This window comes from Lagenorhynchus albirostris, chromosome 2 (genome assembly GCF_949774975.1).
Source record: "Lagenorhynchus albirostris chromosome 2, mLagAlb1.1, whole genome shotgun sequence".
NCBI classification, from domain to species: Eukaryota; Metazoa; Chordata; class Mammalia; order Artiodactyla; family Delphinidae; genus Lagenorhynchus; species Lagenorhynchus albirostris.
The window spans coordinates 147,480,917-147,503,606 of NC_083096.1; the positions used below are offsets into that span (position 1 = coordinate 147,480,917).

At 36.9% G+C, this 22,690-nt stretch overlaps 1 protein-coding gene across 1 annotated transcript; it reads left to right on the forward strand.

Annotated features, from left to right (window-relative positions):
* Positions 1 to 21,499, forward strand: STIL (STIL centriolar assembly protein). The gene is made up of 10 exons (XM_060142612.1): positions 1 to 116; positions 2,201 to 2,287; positions 5,650 to 5,757; positions 8,150 to 8,262; positions 8,582 to 8,769; positions 9,721 to 9,968; positions 12,519 to 12,602; positions 14,136 to 14,222; positions 20,427 to 20,577; positions 21,213 to 21,499. Exons 2-10 carry the CDS (start codon positions 2,244 to 2,246, stop codon positions 21,306 to 21,308), a joined length of 1,119 nt encoding a protein of 372 aa, XP_059998595.1. The 5' UTR covers positions 1 to 116; positions 2,201 to 2,243; the 3' UTR covers positions 21,309 to 21,499.
* Positions 21,500 to 22,690: the final 1,191 nt, after the last annotated feature.

The window sequence follows — 22,690 nt, forward strand, 5'->3', positions numbered from 1 at the left end:
GCCCTGGTTCCCGCGACCTCAACGTCCCAGAGGCGGGGCGGAGTCGGCGGAGGCGCTCCTTGGGGCCGACCTCTGTTCCGGCCCAACAAACAAACCTCGACTCGGCGGAGGTTGAGGTGAGTGGGGATATGTGCTTCGGTTCCCCTGAGGAGCGGCAGCAGGACGGGAGGAAGGAGGGTGGGCAACACTCAGGGCCCAGTGGTGGGTTCAGGCCTCCAGGAGCCTGGACTAATGAAATGAAGGGAAGCTAGTAGGAGAAACAAATTAAGCGGACCATGAATTCCTTGGGAATCGTTTGTACGTAGGTGTGTGACGGTGGTTTGGAATCGATAACATGCCGTTTAAAGTTTTTACTGTGAAAATTTCTTGACTAAAGCCCTGTGTGCTCGGACAGCTACATAGTAGGGAATCAGTTAACGTTTGAAGTTCGTGGTCTACTGGAAGTAATGTATAAACAACAAAGCGTGAAAATGCTGTGTATGTGAACACAGGCGGTAGTAACACCACCATGGTGCCTAGGAAATGGTTTCACAGAGGAGTTGACATTCGGATTGGATTGTGAAGGATGCTGGGGGTTTACCAGAGCTTTCCAAGTAAAGGGGACAGCCTGCATGCAGAGATACTCGGGAACTGCAAGTAGTTCACTTTGATTGTGTTGTTGGAGGAGTGAATAGGGGTTAAGTTTGGAATAATAGGATGGGGCCAGATTTTGAAGGTCCTTTATTCTGTACATAAAGAAGAGCCATCAACTCTTCAAGCAGAATAACTTGATCAGATTTATATAGAAATAACCCTTCTAGCAGCACTGTGGGGACATTTCAGTAAATCTGGTGAGAGCTGATGAAGTCAGGAACTCAGGTAGCAGAGATGGAAAGACAGAATTTACATCGGGGAAGAGGGAGGAAGGAAGAGGTAAGGATGACTTGATGCTTTCTGTTATCCAGGGAGAATATGTTTTGCTAGGTATATGTGTTATGTTTCACTAGCTTTAATTGCTTGTGTGTTACTGTCAGAATAAACTGTCTCGTGTGTTTTTTTTATAATGAGAAGTAGGTCAACATTATCTTTTTACCCTAATGCATAAAGGAAGAGCAGACAAATATGGAGTTTTAAGACTCTTTTGTTTAATGAAGAAAAACGGCACTTTATTACTTCCTAGAGTTACGACTATCAATCTGAATATTGTTATCCATGACAACCAAGTAGCATAGAAGGACTTTAGAGTTTAAAACATGCATTGCCTGGAAGCTGTGTGACGTCCAGATGCCTCTAAGAGGTACTTTTTATCAACCTTACAAGGGCACTTTCAATAGGATTTTGTTCTTGTAAATATTTCCAACTTCTGACTTTAACTAAAAAATTCTTCTAAATGACTTCTGCACCAGCATGAATAACTCTCTCCTTCCTTATCTTGCTTTAAACAATTCATTTTTGCTAGAATTGAAGTAGAATGTACAGGGCCTAAAGATTAACTCTAAGATTTAATAAAAAGACATAGCAAATAATGAACTGTAAAGAAAGGACTTTGAGGTTTGTATTTTGCTTAGATAATATCTAGATTTAGATATCCAGTGGGCAATTAGAAATATGGGCTTGAAACTCAAAAGAGAGGCAGAAGCCGAAAGTTTGGTATATACAGATAGGTGTGGAAACAATTGAGAGTGGATGAGATTACCCAGAGAAGGTATGTGGAGCCAAAGAAACACCACTGACTTGGCACTGATACAAGTTAGTTTGTGGATATGCAGCATTTGCCTCCCATCTCCACAAGATTGAAGATTCATTGACTTTATTATAGACCTAATAAACATCTGGCCCAAATTGTTCCTATTTGCTTCTTTGTGGTTTTCTGAATATTATGAGGCTTTTGGTCAAAATCTCATGCCCAAACTACGACTGCCCTACCCAGCTCACTAAATTCATACAAGGATCTTGGGGCAGAATCTGTACTTTCTTTAATGAATAGATATATTGGTGGGTTTTACTGCCTAGAATAAATATTAACATTAATTATACTGAATACTGTAAAGTATGAAAATGATCAGAATCCACAGGCACTTTATCTTATTAATTATGGTTGAAGACACTTCACTTAAGTAACCTAACTTTGTCTGTTATTTTCTTAATATGTGGTTAAATCGTGTTTCCTTTTGTTTTTCGTTTTTGTCACTCATTAGTAATATTCTTTTTACTTCTTTAGGATCCTGAGCATGTGAAATTGAGTAAATCATTCACCAACTATCATGGAGCCTACGTATCCTCTCACAGGGACCCAGATGAATACCAGGTATAGAAATATTTTTACAAAATGTTTTCTTTCACAGCTGCTCATATAACTTGGGTTGGAATAGAAGGGAAAAAATAATCTTTAGAACCAGGAAATCTGGGTCCATATCCCAGCTCTACCTCTTATTAGGTGGATGACCGTGTTCAAGTTATTTAACTTCTCTAAGCCTCAGTTTCCTCATCTGTAAATTGGGGACAGTAATCTCTAACAGAAGATAATTGTGAAGGGTTAAATAAGATTACTAAACTAAAGGATCTGGGACATAGTAGGCACTCAGTAAATATTAGTCTTATTTCCTCCTTCCCTTATTTTAGTTTCACAGAGGGTCTTTTTATTCATGAAATAGTACCTGAACTTTTGAGGCTAAAGATCACATACATATTTATTTACATCCTAGACAAATGGGAAAGTGGTTGAGTTCCTTCTTCTAAACCCTAATTCCTTGATGGGAAAAATTTCACATTGGATGTAGCAAGTTTCCTACATGTCCCTAAGCCTTTGCCCACTCAAGTGGTATAGGAAGGAGGAGCTTGCCAGCTGTCTCCTGATTTTCTCAGTTTGTCATTACTGTGAGGACCAGGCAAATTGGCTTGTGTTATTTGGCTCTTTGGATCATTTATTGTTCTTTTCTCCCCCAGAGAAGAACAATTAATGCTGACGTGTGAATTTTTTTCTTCTAAACTAGAATTGCATCCATGAGTTACCTTTATTTTCTGTATTATTTTTCTTTGTGCCAGATGTTCTTGATGAAGACAATGGGAAGCATGACCCAAAGAGGCTATCATATTCCTTTTACTTAATTTTGGCCCTTCTGTTCTGTCCTGTTGCTACCTCTTATTCTTTGAAAATTTGTCAACCTCTGTTCTTCTCTTTAATTTTATTATTGGGTCAAATCCATTCCTTACATTCTAGAGAAGTTAATATACTCGTGTGATTTAAACTGATTATTCCTGGTATATTCAACTCTAGTTTTTTAATTCATTTATTGAACTCTGGTTTTCAGTAATCTGTGGGCTTTAGGGCAGCAGTTTTGAATTATTTTTGGTTACAGACCCCTTTGAATATCTGATAGCCATGAATCTCATTCCCTATAAGGAAAAATACTTTTATACATACATGCAACATTTTGCACCCAATTTCAGGGCATTTGTGTCTCTCTTGCCTCTGAAGTCTACCTGTATACCTTAGATTAAGAAAAAAGACTAATAATGGCATTTATTGAAATCTTGCTCTTGTGCTAAGCACTTTGCATACATTATTTTTATTTAATCCTCACAACAAACCCATGAGGAGTAGGTACTATTATTATCCCCCTCTTTTTTTTTTTAAATGAGGAAACTAGCATAGAGAGATGAACTAACCCAAAGTTATATAGTTGGTAAATGGTATAGCCAATATTTAAACCTGAAATGATTTCTATTCTGTACTGCAAGGAAGTAAACCTGAAGTAGTGTAGGTTGGGCTTTAAAGGTACAATGGACTACTTAGAGCAGAAAGAAATAGCTAACATTGAGCACTTAAAATAAGCCAGGAATTTTTCTAAGCATTTTACATTAATTGACTCATATTCAGTATAACTCTACCAGGAGATACTGATGTTATTCTTTTTAACAGCTGAGGAAACTGAGGCACGGAGACATTAAATAACTTGATCAAGGTCACATAGCCAGCAAATTTTGAAGCCAGGTTTCAGACCTAAGCAGCTGATTTCCAGGCTTTGCTTTTAACCCTTATATCATACTGCCTCTCACCAATTGGTAAATAATAAATATATTAGATATAGAGGTATAGATAACTTGACAGTTGGTCACTTACTACCTTTGTGACCTTGAACAAATTTCTTAATTTCAGACTGTGTCCTCATTTCAAAAAAGGGAGATTAAAAATCCTTATAGATATTATGAGCTCAAATCAGACAAAGATTTGAAAGCAAATAGCTAAGAATGTGGTGGATAAAGCACTACATCATTCAGTTTCTACTAGTATAAGCTTTGAAATCAGCCACACTTAGATTCAAATTCCAGCTCTGCTACTTAGTTGCTGTATCAAGTTATAAAAGCTACAGTTTGTTATCTATAAAGTGGACAATAAAGTGTTTCTGGAACAGTTTTAGTGAGAAATATTGTATATGTAAAGTGGCCAGTAGGATGCCTGGTACATAGTAGGTGATCAGTAAATGGGCTAATATATGTATATTTTTTACTGCAATTGACTTCTTTTTTTAAAAAAAAAAAAATTTATTTATTTATTTGGCTGTGCTGGGTCTTAGTTGCGGCACGCGGGATCCTCCGCTGCAGTGCATGGGCTTCTCTCTAGTTGTGGCCCGAGTGCTCATTAGTTGAGGGCACGGGAGCTTAGTTGCCCCGAGGCATGGGGGATCTTAGTTCCCCAACCCAGAGATCGAACCTGCATCCCCTGCATCAGAAGGTGGATTCTTAACCACTGGACCATTAGGAAAGGCCCTGGGGCTAATATTTTAGTTGAGAAGTTTTATCAGATGAAACATGAAAGTAAGATCTAGAACAAGATATTCTTAGTGCATGATATGATAAATATTTTTTCAGTTCAACTATTTCATAATCTACTACCATGCAAATGCACTTTTGTAGGTAGCTCACTGTCAGAGATTTCTTGCTTTAATTACATGTGATTAAAAACTCTGTGATGATATCCTATATGATTTAACATTGAAATCTTGCTTTACATTGCTTGCGTGATCTTTGTGGAGATTTATTAATGATGTCCTTTTGATGCTTCACTAATTAAATTTATGTGTGGGACTTCCCTGTCCATCCAGTGGTTGAGACTCCACGCTTACACTGCAGGGGGCACAGGTTCGATCCCTGGTGCCTGATGCCACGTGGCACTGCCAAAAAATACCCCAAAAAACACAGAACAATAACATAAAAAACTCATGTGATAGGGCCCAAGATACCAAATTTGAAAACCCTGAAAAGTTTTTGTGCTTTTCATGATTTTTTAAGTGTTATCTAGAAATCAGTTCAGAAGGATGGATATTAATTTTAAATGTAAATACATGGTTTATATTCATTTTTCAGTTACTTAAAGAAGATTATATAGAATTGATATTCCCAGTTCTTTTTAAAAAGACTCACGTGTATATAAATATATATATGGATAGGATAAAAAGGACAGAAAGTCATACCTAAATTTTGAGTGCTTATTCTCTTGATAGCAGAGTTACAAGTGATTTTTCTTTCCTTTTTACTTTTTAAAAATATTTTTCAATTCTAAAATTACAAAAGTAATCTGAAAACCCTATCATTTACAGTTAAACTGTTTCTTGTAAAATTTCTACTGTTTTTCATTGTGCTTTGATTTAAAAAAAAATTTTTTTTAAGGTTTTCTTCAAGCAGGATGGTGCCTTTCTATTTTCCTCCATCAAAATGTGCACTTTGGAACCCAGTGCCAATTGGAGATTATATCTACTTACGTCTCAATTACCACAGGTATAAAACGTTTCTCTTTCCAAATCAAACCAGGTTAAACAGGAGTCAAAAGAATATGTAAGGCAATGATTACAGTGACCCAATTTTTTTTTTTAAACTTTTCTATTCAGGAGCTCCCCTCATACAAAGTATTCTTTCTGCTGCTTCTTAAATCTGTTCCTTGTGCTTTTAAGAAGTAATCTTAATTTCACAGTTAAAATATTCTGCAAATCTAAAGTTCTAAGTATTATAGGAAATCAAAAGAGACAAAATATAATAAAAACTGAGTTTTTTGTCATGTTTCCACATGGTGTCTTTGAAGAACACTGAGAAGATTGATTTTGAGTTGAATAGACCATATTAGAAGGAACATAAAATATTTTGGTTATGGCCAGGATTGTGAAAGAAAGACATAGAAGCTTAGTCTTCAAGTAATAGAAAATAGAGATCCACTGAGATTTTATATTTAAGAAAGTTACTTGCTAAAAGCAGAGTTCTAAGAAGGATGGATCATAGTGGGGAGACCCTAGAGTCAGCCTAATGCAAGATGATTTTCTGTAATCCAAGGAACGTAGATTTATTCTGTAGTGGTTTAAGGTGGTGTAACTGGAGTCAGACTTCCTGGAGGGTCAAATCCTGATTTTACCCTTTCTTATTTAAGTGACCTCAGTAAAGTAGCCAAGGATCAGTTTCCTTATTTATAAAATGGGGATATGACACTTGTTTCATAGTACTTTTGTAAGGATTAAATGAGACAGGCTGTAAAGCAGCAGTTGGCACAGTACCTGGACATAGGAGGTAGTCAATAAATGCTAGCTCTTATAAGGGTTTAGAGCAGTGTAGCAGTGTTGAGACCAAGAGGAAAGAATGAAACAAGGTGTTTTGAAGAAATGTATAGCATTTGATGATCAACTGAATAGAGGAACTAAAGGAAAATTACAAGTCAAAAAGTATTTAAGGGCCTCCCTCATGGTGCAGTGGTTAAGAATCCGCCTACCAATGCAGGGGACACAGGTTCAAGCCCTGGTACAGGAAGATCCCACATGCCACGGAGCAACTATGCCCATGCGCCACAACTACTGAGCCTGCGCTCTAGAGCCTGCGAGCCACAACTACTGAGACTTCTTGCCACAACTACTGAGCCTGCATGCCTAGAGGCCGTGCTCCACAACAAGAGAAGCCACCGCAACGAGAAGCCCGTGCTCCTCAACGAAGAGTAGCCCCTACTCACCACAGCTAGAGGCAAGCCCGCATGCAGCAACGAGGACCCAATACAGCCAAAAATAAATTTAAAAAAAAAAAAAGTATTTAAGTTCTCAGAGAAGGGTGGTATCATTGACAAAAACAGAGAGTGTCTTGTGGAAGTTTAAATATTTGTCAGACTTGTTCATTTTCTACATGTCTGTTAACCTATATTTTCTATTGCCATCTTTTCTCTACTTCATTTTGAGTAATTTCTTTTGCTCTTCAGCTCTTCTAATTTTCTCTTTAGCTGTGCTTAGTTGCCATCTAATCTGTTCATTTAGGTTTTTTTTTTTTCCTGGGGTAGTTTAGAACATATACCTTAATTTGATTTTTAAAAAATATTTGGTTGGGTTTATTTTTATTTTTGGGTGTGTTGGGTCTTCGTTTCTGTGTGAGGGCTTTCTCTCCTTGCGGCGAGCAGGGGCCACTCTTCATCGCGGTGCGTGGGCCTCTCACTGTCACGGCATCTCTTGTTGTGGAGCACAGGCTCCAGACGCGCAGGCTCAGTAGTTGTGGCTCACGGGCCCAGCTGCTCCGTGGCATGTGGGATCTTCCCAGACCAGGGCTTGAACCTGTGTCCCCTGCATTGGCAGGCAGATTCTCAACCACTGCGCCATCAGGGAAGCCCTCATTTAGGTTTTTAAATGTGGGAGTATGCTATATATGTGAAAGATTATTTATAATATATACACACAGTTTATAGAATAATAAATTTGTCTTGTCTTTTTTCATAGTATCTTGTTCCTTACTCATATTCTAGAGTCCTTTTTATATTCCTTTAAACATATGAATTGTATTTGTATTCTGTATTCAGTAATGCTAGTATCTGAAGTCCATAGATCATATGTAAACAAATGGATGTGACTATTTCAATCAAACTTTGTTTACAAAAACAGGAGGGCTCATAGGTTCTTGATCCTAAAATTCATAAAATTAAGAATTTTATGAATGCCTGGAGAACAACTATAACTTCAGTGTCTGCTTATTGCAATTCTGCTTTCCAGGTAGCCCTCCTTACCTGCTGCCTTTGACCCTAGGATTTCCCAACAGTGATCTTTCTGTACATTTTAAAAGATGTGTATTATATCTTAGGCAACATTTCATGGCAGGAAGGTTTTTTAGGCTGTCAGATCCACCACATTCGTAAAAGACATTTGTTATTTTTCAGAAATCCAAAGCTTGTGGTAACTGAAAAGACCATCCGACTTGCTTGTCGTCATGCTAAGCAGAATAAAGAAAACTTGCCATGCTTTTTACTTGGTTCTCTCACAGTAGATGAAGGTAATATACTTTGAAAAATTATTTTTATGAGTATAATAGATTTTATGTTTACTGTTTCAGTCAATTACTGTAATGTACTTTGGCTAATTTTCTTTACTGTATACCAACGTTATGAAGATGAGTAAAAGTTGACACTACTCATCATAGACTTTACAGTTTGGTCAGGTGGATAAATATATATGTAAGTCATTTTTTTTTAATGAAAGTTTAATGTACTCTTAGTATGAACAAAATACTTTCCTGTAATCTAGGCTTGCTTGGTTAATTTCACATTTCATAATTGGCGTGCTATATAATAACTGCTATTTTTGTTCTTCAGATGAAGAAAGTGTGACATTGACAATAGATCGTTTTGATCCTGGTCGAGAGGTACCTGAATGCTTAGAAAGAACCCCTACTGCTTCTCTTCCTGGGGACTTTGTGATCCCATGCACAATTCATACTCAAGGACTTTGTTCAAGAGAAATAATAGTGCACAATGCAGATGACTTCAATTCAGCTTTTAAGGTGAGATTTGTTGATATGTGATTATTTCTTATCCAACACAAGAATCAAACTATGTGTACTGTGTTATATTTTAATAAACCCATATTTAATAGGTATTCATTTAATTTCTGACTAAATGATGTTGACCTAAAATGCAATTAGATATGGTTTCTGAGGACAGAAATCCTAGGTAGGTAATATGGGTAGCATTCCAGAAGAGGAAGCAACATGACCAAGATAGCAAAGTGCAACATGTACTCAGGGTAACATTGAGGGTGGAGAGTTTTGCTGGATTTGTGGGCAGTCAGACTTGAGTATTAGTTTGTTTAGATCATAGAGAGCCTTGTCTGCCAGGCTACGGAATTTGAACTTTATCTAATGGGCCATGTTTTTCATTGAAAATTTCTGAAAAGAGGAAATACTGTTAAATCAGGGATGGTTAATGTGATAGGGAGGGCTGACTGAAGTCAGAATAGTTAGGCCATTGCAGTAGTCAGGTGTGTATTAGAGGGGGGTGTATTAGCCTATAGCAGAGTGGTGGCAGTGAGACCAGAAAGGGCACAGTCTGCATGAGCAACTACAGAGGAAGAACTAACTTGACAATTTGGAGTAATAGAAAAGAATCGGAGAGGAATGGACCTTAGATTCTCTGAGACTGAGTCAAAGTTAATTTATGTCCATTTTTACCCACGTAATAAATATTTATTGAAAGCGACATTCTCCAGTAAGAGTTTAAAATGCTGCTGGGACATATAGGTTGGAAATATATGATGGAGCTTGGTATATAAATCTTTTTTGCTTTAACATAATTATTCATATAACCTTTTGGTCACATGGAAGAAATAAGAGAATTGAAATGTTGCAAATCAGAAATTGTTTAATTTTATTAATATAAGATATATGAAACAAAACCTTCAGAGATAAGGACAAATTTCAAAGCTTTAAAATAATTGTATAATATTGATTCCTCAGGCTCTGCAGCATCATGTGTGTAGCAAAGATTCCTTGGATTGTGGTAAACTGCTTTCCCTAAGAGCTCATATCACTTTCAGGGAGAGTTTGGACACTGTGGATTTTGACTTGGATTGGGCAGCAGTAACTCTAGCAAATACCTTTAAATGCACACCTGTGAAGCCCATCCCCATTATTCCAACAGCTCTGGCAAGAAACTTGAGCAGTAATCTGAATATTTCTCAAGTTCAAGGTACCTATAAATATGGGTAAGTAAAAGACCTATTCATCCAAAATTTTAAATATTTGTCACATTAGTATATTTTCATGTTATTCACATAATGTGAAATAATTGTTTGGTCAGTTTACATGCCTGAGATCTGTGGCAGCTAGATAAACAACCAAGGAAGGTGAAAAAATTGTTAATTTTTGCTGAATATAGTTTTCTGATAATGAGCCTAATGGAGGCTGGAGAATTATTTATAATATGCAGGGGTTTTAAAATAATTAATTAATTTATTTATTTATTGGCTGTGTTGGGTCTTCATTGCTGTGCACGGGCTTTCTCTAGTTGCGGTGAGCGGGGGCTACTCTTCGTTGCAGTACGCGGGCTTCTCATTGTCGTGGCTTCTCGTTGCGGAGCACGGGCTCCAGGCACACAGCCTTCAGTATTTGTGGCACGTGGGCTCAGTAGTTGTGGCTTGCAGGCTCTAGAGCTCAGGCTCAGTAGTGTGGTGCACGGGCTTAGTTGCTCCGCGGCATGTGGGATCTTCCTGGGCCAGAGCTCGAACCCGTGTCCCTTGCATTGGCGGGCAGATTCTCAACCACTGCACCACCAGGGAAGTCCTATAATATGCAGTTTTAATTGTGAATAATGAGCACTGCAGATAAAGGAGATTATTAAATTATAATGTATGATACTCTTGCTTACCAAATTGTCAACCACTTGAGGGTGGAGTTTCCTCACATAGCTGAAGCAGCATCCTCTCTAGCTTCCTATTAGCACTCTTAGTTTCTTAGGAAATGTAAGCCAAATTGCTTGCTTTCTGATCCTCAGCAGGGCTGCTTCCCTGAATCCTCATCCACTTTCTTTATCCATTGTCTACTGAGCTAAATCAGACAATGTAAGCACCAACTGCTTTAAAGTCTAAGCAGTTCACTTCTGGCTTCCTTTCCCACTGACTCCACCCTAGTTCCTGTTAGGTCTCTAGAGCTCGAAATGTTTGGCAAAGTAAACTCAACTTCAAGTCTTGTCTACCAAATATGCCTCTTCAAAAGAGGATAAGAAAAAGGATTTTCTTTTCAGAGTGTCCCTGGAACAGCAAGAAAGTTCCCACATGCTGATCAGAGCACCTTTCTGGTTGGGGTGGCACAAAAGAAAAAGCGTTGCTATATTCCAAAATCATGGAATGGTCAAAGGTGATAGTGATTAAAAAGTGTTTGAATTAAATTGAACATTTAATTCTCTTGGAGTAATAAAATACTTCTCAATTGGTACATAGAAATTTATGTTAAAATTAACCAAAAAATTAATTTATTTTCCTTAGTACCTGAGTCCATCTAGTGAAGCATGAATTTACCTTTCTTTGAATTATTCCTTTGTGACCCCTTGGCATGCCAGTAGTAACCCAGGATGTTCAGTATTCTACCTAATCACCTATTCCTCTTGCCCCTTTCTACCTAGAATTATTTAATTTATGACGTTTGCCTTTTTCTTTGACCACATTCACTTGTTTACCCTAATATTTATTAGGATCCATTGTGGAATAGTATTGTTTTATACACTGGCATTAAATATATAAAAAAACCGTACTTACTGTCCACTAAGTATATTATCATGTAAACACAATGTGGATAAACGTAATAGAGTTTTATATATAGTGCAGGGAAAGCAGGAAGGTGTGTCCAAATTGCCTGGGAAAATCATGGAAAGCCTAAGCTGGTTTATCAGGTTGTCAAGGCAGAAGAGCTCTCAAAGCAGGTGTAAGGGTCATTGTTGATACATAAATCTCGTGCCAACTCAGGCTTAATCATATTGTCACATGGCTTGATAAATTCATCATCTTTGTGTTTTAGGGTTATTATAGCAATAAAATGTATCCTCAGTGATACTATTAAGACTTTATATCACAAATGGCATTGTTTTTACTTTTGTGTTTTAAAGCCATAACAGTAAACTCTTGACAGTTGTACTGTACTTATCAAATTCTTAAAACTTATTGTCAGTAATAAGTATATTATATTAACAAAGTATAAATGTAGTATAATGTCCTTTTAGGGAAAAGTGAGCTTTGGGGTTCTATCATGATGGTTGCAAAATTCTTTGATAGCGGTTGGAGGAATATAGTACATGGAAGATTGAATATCCCTCACCTAATTCAGCCTCCTTCAGTGAGAAGTCACATCTGTTGCAATCTTGTCAAGTCACCTGCATGCTTGAATACTTCCAGCAACAGGAAATTCATTTCTCCCAGGGAAACCTATTTGGTTCTGCACTTGTTAGCCTTGATTTTAATACTTTTGATTTAAAAAAGTTGATACTTTTTAGAGCAAACTTTTTCAAAAGGTATGTAATCTTCAGTGACCATTTTAATACATAGAAATTTTAAGATATTAAATCTCTTCCATGTCATCCTCATAATTAGTAGAATATTTTTCTACACTTTGAACTGTTTTCTTTGTGTGCATGTGTATGTAAAAGAAATTATTCATTTGAATCCTCTCCTCTGCCTAAAATATACTTCTTCAGCACTCAGATTATCTCTTTTAGGTAAAAGTGCATATTTCCAATTGTTTTTACATGAATGTCTTCTGTTTAGATATCTTACCATGGATGAGACACGCAAATTGTTACTTTTGCTGGAAACTGATCCCAAGATTTATTCTCTCCCATTAGTGGGAATGTAAGTATTGCATTACTTATGAAAACCTTTTCAGCCATGTATGTATTCAAATGTATATTATAAGCATGTGAATCATTTGTACTATGAATATGTATTAATATTTGGATCACCTTATAAAACCATAAATGCTAATGATGCTTAAGCTTTCTTATTTTAACAGCTGAATCAGTTAAAATAAGATTTTTGTCCAATCTTAGGAAGAATTCCAGTATATAAAACAAAACTGAATTCTTCTGGTTGAAGTTGAAGCCTTAGAGCCCTGTTTCTTTAACCTTATTCACTACCCCTGTCCTTAAGGCATCTTGAAGAACTCAGGACTCAGGATAACACTGTTTAAAATTCACTGCCAGGCAATTTTGCAGAAATTCTCTTTAGTGTTTATGGAGATCTCTTTTCGAGTTGGTGGTTAATGATATTTAGATAGATTATTCAGTCAGAAATTTATACTAATTCAGTATTTAATGAGTGCTTACCCTATAAATAGTATTATGTTTCATACTGTGTTGGGATTTAAAGCTCCTCAAGGAATTAATAATTAAAGGTGAGGCGATAAAATATTCAAATATTCCCACATAGAAAGATAAATAATAAGAAAGTGTATGATTTACTATGAAATAAACAATTTAGACAGTGAGCACTATTACTGTTTGCAAGAGAGATGATAGGGGACATTTTCTTAGAGAAGGCAAACTTGAGCTGGACCTTTAAGTGTATAGATAATAGAAGAGAGGATTGACTGGGAAGGGAACCCATATGTGGGAATGGTATATGCAGACAAAACATGAGAGTACAGAAATGTTCTGTGGACCACGAAATCTCCTTACAGTCTTTTTGCTCTGGTCCTGGTAGTGGCTGTGTGTTATTGCTGCTAAGTGAATATCTATTAAGAGTTTTCTGAGACTTCCCTGCGGTCCAGTGAGTAAGACCCCGTGCTCCCAATGCAGGGGACGGGGTTCAATCCCTGGTCGGGAAGCTAGATTCTGCATGCATGCCACAACTAAGAGTTTGCATGCTGCAACTAAGAGCCAGTGCAGCCAAAATAAATAAATAAATACTTAAGAAAATAATAAAAAAAAAAATTTTTTAAAAGCGTTTTCCGTTTTTCAGCCTACCTGTATAATTATAGACTTAAATCCTCTCAATAACTCTATGGTTTTAGGCTGCTAACTTCTTTCTCCCCTAATTCAGCCTATTCTTTCTAGTGCAGGCTAATTGATTCTAATTGATTTCTGCTTTCACCTCTATTGTTAACCATTTTCTTTCCCACAGTTTTACCATCATTTCAGTGGAAGAGGACAGAAAGTAGTGCTCTGTCTCTGAATCTGTCTATGGTTATATGTATATCTATAGTCTCCCTCTTAATTATCAGCATGGTTTAATGTTCATAGATTTCTTATTTATGAGCCCTTTTATCTGTTCCTGATGAATGCCAAGAATTTCTGCCACATTACCTTGAGAAGAGCATAATCTAAAGGATGTTAAGTACTAATTTGTAAAATGACTATAGTTTTTAATTTCTATTTTTTGTTTTAGCTGGCTGTCTGGAATTATACATATCTATAGTCCTCAGGTGTGGGCTTGCTGCTTGCGATATATGTTCAGTTCTTCTATTCAAGAAAGGTAAGTGATATTTTTTTCTGTAGGGTTTTATTTTGATCTTCACCTCCATTCATGTTTTACTGGTGTTATTTAAAGTTCATGCAATGCCTTAACCTTTTATAATACTTAGAAACCAGAAGAACAGGCACACTGAGGAAGTCAAACATTATACTAAATGGGAATAAAACCAGACAAAAAAGGTGACATTGTGCTATACTTGGAAATGTGAAGGAATTCACTTGCCTAATGACAGTACTGTAACACAAAAGACATACTTTTTATGAGTGGAAAAAAACCCCTAGGGATCATCTACTCTAGCATCCTATTTTATAAAAAAGATTAATTTTCATGGAAGTGACTGAAAATGAGTTTGAATTTGTTTCAAGTGTTTTATTGTTACCCTGTGCTGCTGATAGTACCTTAAGAAACACTTGGGATGAAGTTTAATGTTCTTGGAACTAAAGCACAAGCATTGGAACTAATAGGGAAACTTTATTTCTAACCTCAACTCCTCATTTAATTTTGTTATTTTGTACATGTTGCCATTATTTGCCTCTTACTTTCTTCATCTATTAAATGAAAATTCCAGAGTCTGTTTCTGTCTGCTTTGGTGGCTATAATACACTTTTTAAAAAAAACTTTAATGAAAAGGCAGTATAAGTACATGGCACTAAATCAGATATATATAAAGATACATAATAAAAATGTCTCTTCCACCGCATTTCCCCAGATCCTATCCCCAGAGACAATCACTGTTAAAGGAGTATCTTGTGCTTCCTTCTTGAAATACCAATGCATAGACAAATAACACCCTTCCCTGGTCTGTAAAAGTTAAATCACAAATGGGATCAAACCGTTCTACCTTTTCTCTGTTGCTTTTTTCTTTATATCATTATACCTTGGAAATCATTACTAAATCTTGGCACATACAGATTTAATACACATATTTTACAACTGAATAGTAAATAATATATACTATATTTTAAAAACTACTCCTTTTGCTTGCGGACAACTTTGTGTATACATCTTTGTGTGTATATACTAGTATATTTGTGGAATAAATTCCTAAAAGTGGTTTTTCTGGGTCAAATAGTATATCACTTTAAATTTTGTAGATATTGCCAATTTGTGCTTCAAAGACTATCAGTTTATAATCTTTCCAACAGTGTTTGAGAGTGCCTGTTTTCTCCATCCCCTCACTAACACTGTGGAACAAGTATTTGTTGAGCACCTACTATGTACCAAGCACTATTCATGATATTGGCAATAAACAGTAAACAAAATAAAGACCCTGCAGAGATAGGCAGTAAACCGAAAAAATAAGTAAAATAAATAGTATTTTACAAGGTGATGAGTGCTGTGGAGAAATAAGCAGGGGAGGTGGATGTTGTGTCTCTGGTAGTGGCAGGTAGGGTTGCAGTTTTAAATAGGGCAGTCAGGCAGACAAAGACTTGAGATGGGGGAGTAAGCCATGTGGCTGTCTGGGGCAGTATCACAGGGTGATGGGTACAAAGCTGTGGGTGAAAGATCACCTTGCATCTTCAAGGAACAGCAAGGATGTAGCGTGGCTGGAGAGGAGTGAGGGAAGGGAAAAACAACAAGACCTCAGAGAAGTAACTGGAAGGCCATTATTAGACTTTTTTTTTTTTTTTTTTTAATTTTTGGCTGCGTTGGGTCTTTATTGGGGCGTGGGCTTCCTCTAGTTGCGGGGAGCCGGGGCTACTCTTCATTGTGGTGCGCAGGCTTCTCATTGCAGTGGCTTCTCTTATTGCAGAGCACGGGCTCTAGGTGCGCAGGCTTCAGTAGTTGTGGGGTGTGAGCTCAGTAGTTGTGGCTCGCAGGCTGTAGAGTGCAGGCTTAGTAATTGTGGCGCACAGGCTTAGTTGCTCCATGGCATGTGGGATCTCCCTGGACCAGGAATCGAACCCTTGCCCGCTGCACTGGCAGGCGGATCCTTAACCCCTGCGCCACCAGGGATGCCCCCATTATTAGACTTTTGATCTTCGCAAATCTGACGTTTTATAATCTCATCTTCTGGGAACCTCCTAATCATGTCTCTTGCCATTATTCTGTTGGGTTGTGTATCTTTTTCACATTGCTTTGTAAGAGCTCTCTTTTTCTTTTTCACTCTCTGTATATATACATTTATATAATATGTGAAGTATATATTTCTTAAAATATATGTTATATGCTGCAAAGATTTTATATATGTGTATATAAATATGTTATAAAAATGTGCGTGTGTACATACATATATGTATTTGTATTGGTATAGATATGTGGCAAAAATTTATTTCCCCCAGATTGTCATTTCATTTCACTTTGGTTAATATTTTTTCCCAGACTTTTTTTTTCTTTTAATTATATGTTCAATACATTCTAAGCCAATATCCCATTGTGTTTGTGTGAATACATGTGTATTAATTAATTTATTTATTTTTGCTGTGTTGGGTCTTCATTTCTGTGCGAGTGCTTTCTCTAGTTGTGGCAAGCGGCAGCCACTGTTCATCGTGGTGCGCGGGCCTCTCACTATTACGGCCTCTCCCATTGCGGAGCACAGGCTCCAGACGTGCAGGCTCAGTAGTTGTGGCTCACGGGCCCAGTCGCTCCGCGGCATGTGGGACCTTCCCAGACCAGGGCTCGAACCCGTGTCCCCTGCATTAGCAGGCAGACTCTCAACTGCTGCGCCACCAGGGAAGCCCCCAGACTTTTTTTAAAGTCCGATTTATCCATCTTTTTTTTTCTATTTTGCTTAGAAAGGATTTTTATTGAAATGAAAATCTCTTGTTTTTTCTCCAGAAGCTACAGTTCTACTTTTTACATTTTATTTTAATTATATAATATAGTTAGTTTTATTTGCAATAAAAGAGAAATTAAATATTCATTTTAACGTATTAGTAATATTAAGTTTTATTATCAGTGACGGGTCTTGCTTTAATTATTTATTGATAGTAAATGCTTGGTGAAGTTAGTTTTGAAGCTCTCTCTGTCAAAATGAAGCGTTAGGGAATTTCTTTGATACCTGGACTCTTTAATTACTGCCGGCCTTTAACCAGGGAGGTATCAGCACTGCTTGGCATAGCTTAGGTTAGTACTTTACAGCATTCTGATCAGTGGTCTTGTCTGACCCTAGAGAGAGGAATTGAGCAGAATAGGCATTCTGCCTCCTAAACCCTCACTGCTTTGTTTTGTTAATAGTGTAATATATCCCCAAATTATCTTTCATTCAACATTTTACAAAGTAGAGACAACTACTAAAAGGTTTTTTTTTTTTTTGGGGTTCACGGGCCTCTCACTGTTGTGGCCTCTCCCGTTGTGGAGCACAGGCTCCAGACGCGCAGACTCAGCGGCCATGGCTCACGGGCCTAGCCGCTCCGCGGCATGTGGGATCTTTCCAGACCGGGGCACGAACCCGTGTCCCCTGCATCGGCAGGCGGACTCTCAACCACTGCGCCACCAGGGAAGCCCTAAAAGCATTTTTAAATAGTGGGTTTTGGTGTGTATTTTAAGGACTCTTGATTACTTTACAGATATTTGTTGAGTCATGTAGTGAATAATAAAATGAATGTTCATTTTATCAGTGTTTGTAGTAGGGAACTATTGTGAATAATTTAAATATCCACTTTTAGAAGTCTGGGTGAATCAATAATAGCACATCTATAAATTGTAATACTGGATAGTCACTAAAAAAGAATAGGGAGGTCTAAGGTATAATATAGAACAGTGACATGGAAAGAAATCCAAGATTGTCAAATAATAAATAGAAAATGCAATTAAGGAAACAATCCCATTTACCACTGCAACAAAAAGAATAAAATACCTAGGAATAAACCTACCTAAAGAGGTAAAAAACCTGTACTCAGAAAACTGTAAGATGCTGATGAAAGAAATCAAAGTTGAAACAGATGGAGAGATGTATACCATGTTCTTGGACTGGAAGAATCAATATTGTGAAGATGGCTATACTACCCACAGCAATCTACAGATTCAGTACAATCCCTATAAAATTACCAATGGCATTTTTCACAGAATTAGAACAAAAAATTGTACAATTGGTATGGAAACAAAAGACCCCAAATAGCCAAGGCAATCTTGAGAAAGAAAAACAGCTGGAGAAATCAGGCTCCCTGACTTCAGACTATACATCAAAGCTACAGTAATCAAGACAGAATGGTACTGGCACAAAAACAGAAATATAGATCAATGGAACAGGATAGAAAGCCCAGAGATAAACCCATGCACCTGTGGTCACCTAATCTGTGGCAAAGAAGGCAAGAATATATAATGGAGAAAAGACAGTCTTTTCAGTAAGTTGTGCTGGGAAAACTGGACAGCTACATGTAAAGGAATGAAATTAGAACACTTCCTAACACCATATACAAAAACAAACTCAAAATGGATTAAAGACCTAAGTGTAAGGACGGACACTATTAAACTGTTAGAGGAAAAAACATAAGCAGAACACTCCTTGACATAAATCACAGCAAGATCTTTTTTGACCTACCTGCTAGAGTGATAAAAATAAAAACAAAAATAAATGGGACCTAATGAAACTTTAAAGCTTTTGCACAGCAAAGGAAACCATAAACAATACGAAAAGACAACCCTCAGAATGGGAGAAAATATTTGCAAATGAAGCAACTGACAAGGGATTAATCTCCAAAATATACAAACAGCTCATGCAGCTCAATAACAAAAAAAACCCAAACAATCAGAAAATGGGCAGAAGACCTAAATAGACATCTCTCCAAAGAAGACATACAGATGGCCAAGAGGCACATGAAAAGATGCTCAACATCACTAATTATTAGAGAAATTCAAATCACAACTACCATGAGGTATCACCTCACACCAGTCAGAATGGCCATCATCAAAAAATCTACAACAATAAATGCTGGAGACGGTGTGGAGAAAAGGGAACCCTCCTACACTATTGGTGGGAATGTAAATTGGTAGAGCCACTATGGAGAACAGTATGGAGGTTCCTTAAAAAACTAAAAATAGAACTACCATATGACCCAGCAATCCCATTCCTGGGCATATACCTGAAGAAAGTCATAATTCAAAAAGATACATACACCCCAGTGTTCATTGCAGCAGTATTTACAATAGCCAGGATGTGGAAGCAACCTAAATATCCATCGACAGATGAATGGATAAAGAAGATGTGGTACATATATACAATGGACTATTACTCAGCCATAAAAAGGAACGAAATAGTGCCATTTGCAGAGACGTGGATGGACCTGGAAACTGTCATACAGAGTGAAGTAAGTCAGAAAGAGAAAAACAAATATTGTATAATATCGCTTATATGTGGAATCTAGAAAAATGGTACAGATGAACTTTTTTGCAAAGCAGAAATAGAGACACAGTTGTAGAGAACAAACTTAAAGATACCGAGGGGGGAAGGAGAGGATGGGATGAATTGGGAGATTGGAATCAACATGTATACACTACTATGTATAAAATAGATAACTAATGAGAACCTACTGTAGAGCACAGGGAATTCTACTCAGTGCTTTGTGGTGACCTAAATGGGTAGGAAATCTAAAAAAGGGATATATGTATACGTATAACTGATTCACTCTGCTGTACAGCAGAAACTAACACAACATTGTAAAGCAACTATACTCCAATAAAAAATAATTTAAAAAAAAACTGTATCACAGACCTATTGAATATGTGGTTTAAAAATACACTAGTAATCATGTTGTGTGCTTTTAATTAAATGTTATTTCTCTTTTCCCTCAAAAAAAAAGGAACAAATGCAAATAGTGTGTATAGTATCTTGTTTTTGTTAAATTGTATAAAATGTTTGCGTATGCCTAGGGGAAAATTCTGGAAGTAAATACTGTAAACTGGAGAGTGGAATGGGATGTTTTCATTTTCTATTTTATACATTCCTGTTTTTGTTTAAAGTATTTACAAGGAATATGTATTCTGTAATAAATGTATTTTAAAAATTAAAAATTAGTAACATTAAAAAGTAAGCATAGGGAATTCCCTGGTGGTCCAGTGGTTAGGCTCCATGCTTCCATTAAAGGGAGCATGGGTCGATCCCTGGTCAGGGAAAAGTAAGCATAAATTTGCCCCTCAGTTTTCTTCCAAAAATTGGACTGTTTAGTTAGTCTATTAACTAGATTGAGGGACTCACATAGAATTCTTTGAGTGTATTCTTGTTATTCTCAGTAAATTTTAATTAAATGGCATTTTTTTATCCAGGGTTTTTTCAGAATCTGGAAATTTCATTATAGTTCTCTATTCTGTGACACATAAGGATCCTGAGTTTTATGAATGCCTCCCTTGTGATGGCAGGTTACCTGACCTTCGATTCCAGCTACTAACTAGTAAGGAAACATTACATCTTTTCAAAGTAAGTGATTTGATTTCCTAGCACACTTATGACTATTCAGGGTTGTACTCAAATTATTAGGCTTTATTTATAATCAGTCTTACTAAATATTAACTTTATTCATTTATGGTTAATTTTGTTTTGTAAATTTTAGGCCATATCTCCAGAACCAAATTCTAATGCAGGATCAAATGTTATCTACAGAGTAACTTTCCCATGTTTTCCTAAAACCTTTGAAGACTATATCAAGAATTTAATGTATATGTTGTATCATTTTATGATACTGAGAGTTAATTTGTGATCTTAGTGTTTTCTTTGTCCTGATTGTTAATTTTTAAATGTATGGGTATAACAAATGGTTTCTCATACTTAAAAGTCAGTGTCTATAATATATAACCCTAGGAATCAGAATAGATTAATATGACTGGCAAAAATATTCGTTTGGGTTTTTCTGTAAGAGCTTATGGAAAAACCTGAAAGAACTTTTTGGCCAACCCAATACATTTAGGTGATGGTCGCAGAAAAAGTAGATCTTTGAAACCGTAAATGTCATTATGTAAAAATATTCTAAGGCCAAAAATGAACAATAATTCTGCTTTTTTTTTTTTACAAAAATATTGACTATCCCGGGCTTCCCTGTTGGCTCATTGGTTAAGAATCTACTTGCCAATGCAGGGGACATGGGCTCAAGCCCTGGTCCCAGAAGATCGCACATGCTGTGGAGCACTAAGCCCGTGTGCCACAACTACTGAGCCTGTGCTCTAGACACCGTGAGCCACAACTACTGAGCCCACGTGACGCGGCTACTGAAGCCCACGTGCCTAGAGCCCATGCTCCACAACAAGAGAAGCCACCGCAATGAGAAGCCCGTGCACTGCAACAAAGAGTAGCCCCTGCTCGCTGCAACTAGCGAAAGACCACGCACAGCAACGAAGACCCAACGCAGCCAAAAATAAATAAAATTTAAAAAAAATTTTACTAGCCCTAAATAACCATGTGTTACCACTCAGATCTTATTTTGTGCCTTTAATTTCATTTATAGGTTGTATTGATTCATGAATCAAGTTTTTGTATTTTAATTATAAACATAATCATCTTAAATGAGGTCTATTTCCATTTTAGAGACATATCTCACATATATATCACTCATTTTATTCTTCAGATTGTATGCTCAGTTTAAAGTTACTATTTTAACTGAATCCCTGGTTATTGAGTAAGTTACATAGTAAAGATAATTAGGTTTTTACTTTCATTTATGTAGTAGAGAGACAGATAGTTTTTTTAAAAGGTTGCATAAAAATAGAACCATATGATTCAGCAATTCCACTTCTGGGTATTTATCCAAAGGAAACAAGAACACTAATTCAAAAAGATATGTGTACCACCATGTTAATTGCAGCATTATTTACAATAGCCAAGATATTAAAGCAACCTAAGTGTCCATGGATGGGTGAATGGATAAAGAAAATGTAATTTATCTTATATTATATTACATTATATCATATTATATTAATATAATGAGAAAATATTCAGCTGTAAAAAAAGGAAGGAAATCCTGCCATTTGTGACGACATAGATGGACCTCCAGGGCATTGTGCTAAGTGAAATAAATAAAACAGAGAAAGGCAAATACCATATGTCACTTATATGTGCAGTATTTAAACAACAACAACAAAACATTTCATTGAACTCACAGACACAGAGAACAGATTCGTGGTTTGCAAGAGGTTGGGGGGGGGGTGTTTGAGGGTGGCCAAAATGGCCAAAGGTGGTCAAAAGGTACAAACTTCCAGTTATAAAGTAAATAAGTAATGGGGATATAATATACAGCATGGTGAGTATAGTTAATAATGCTATATTGTATTTTGAAAGTTCTTTTTTTAAAAAATTTATTTATTTTATTTACTCTTTGGATGCGTTGGGTATTCGTTGCTGTGCGTAGGCTCTCTAGTTGTGGCGAGCAGGGGCCACCCCTCGTTGCGGTGTGCAGGCCTCTCATTGTGGTGGCCTCTGCCGTTGCAGAGCTCAGGCTCCCAGTGCACGGGCTCCAGCAGTTGTGGCACAGGGGCCAAGAAGCTGTGGCTCGTGGGCTTCAGAGCACAGGCTCAGTAGCTGTGGCGCATGAGCCCAGTTG

What these genes read in the sequence shown, in the direction of transcription:
- STIL (XM_060142612.1), top strand. Translation starts at nt 2,244, where the DNA reads ATGGAGCCTACGTATCCTCTCACAGGGACCCAGATGAATACCAG. An exon ending in CAAGGTACCTATAAATATGG is followed by an intron (nt 9,969 to 12,518) that starts GTAAGTAAAAGA and finishes TCTTCTGTTTAG; the next exon opens with ATATCTTACCATGGATGAGA. An exon ending in AGTTCTTCTATTCAAGAAAG is followed by an intron (nt 14,223 to 20,426) that starts GTAAGTGATATT and finishes TTTTTTATCCAG; the next exon opens with GGTTTTTTCAGAATCTGGAA.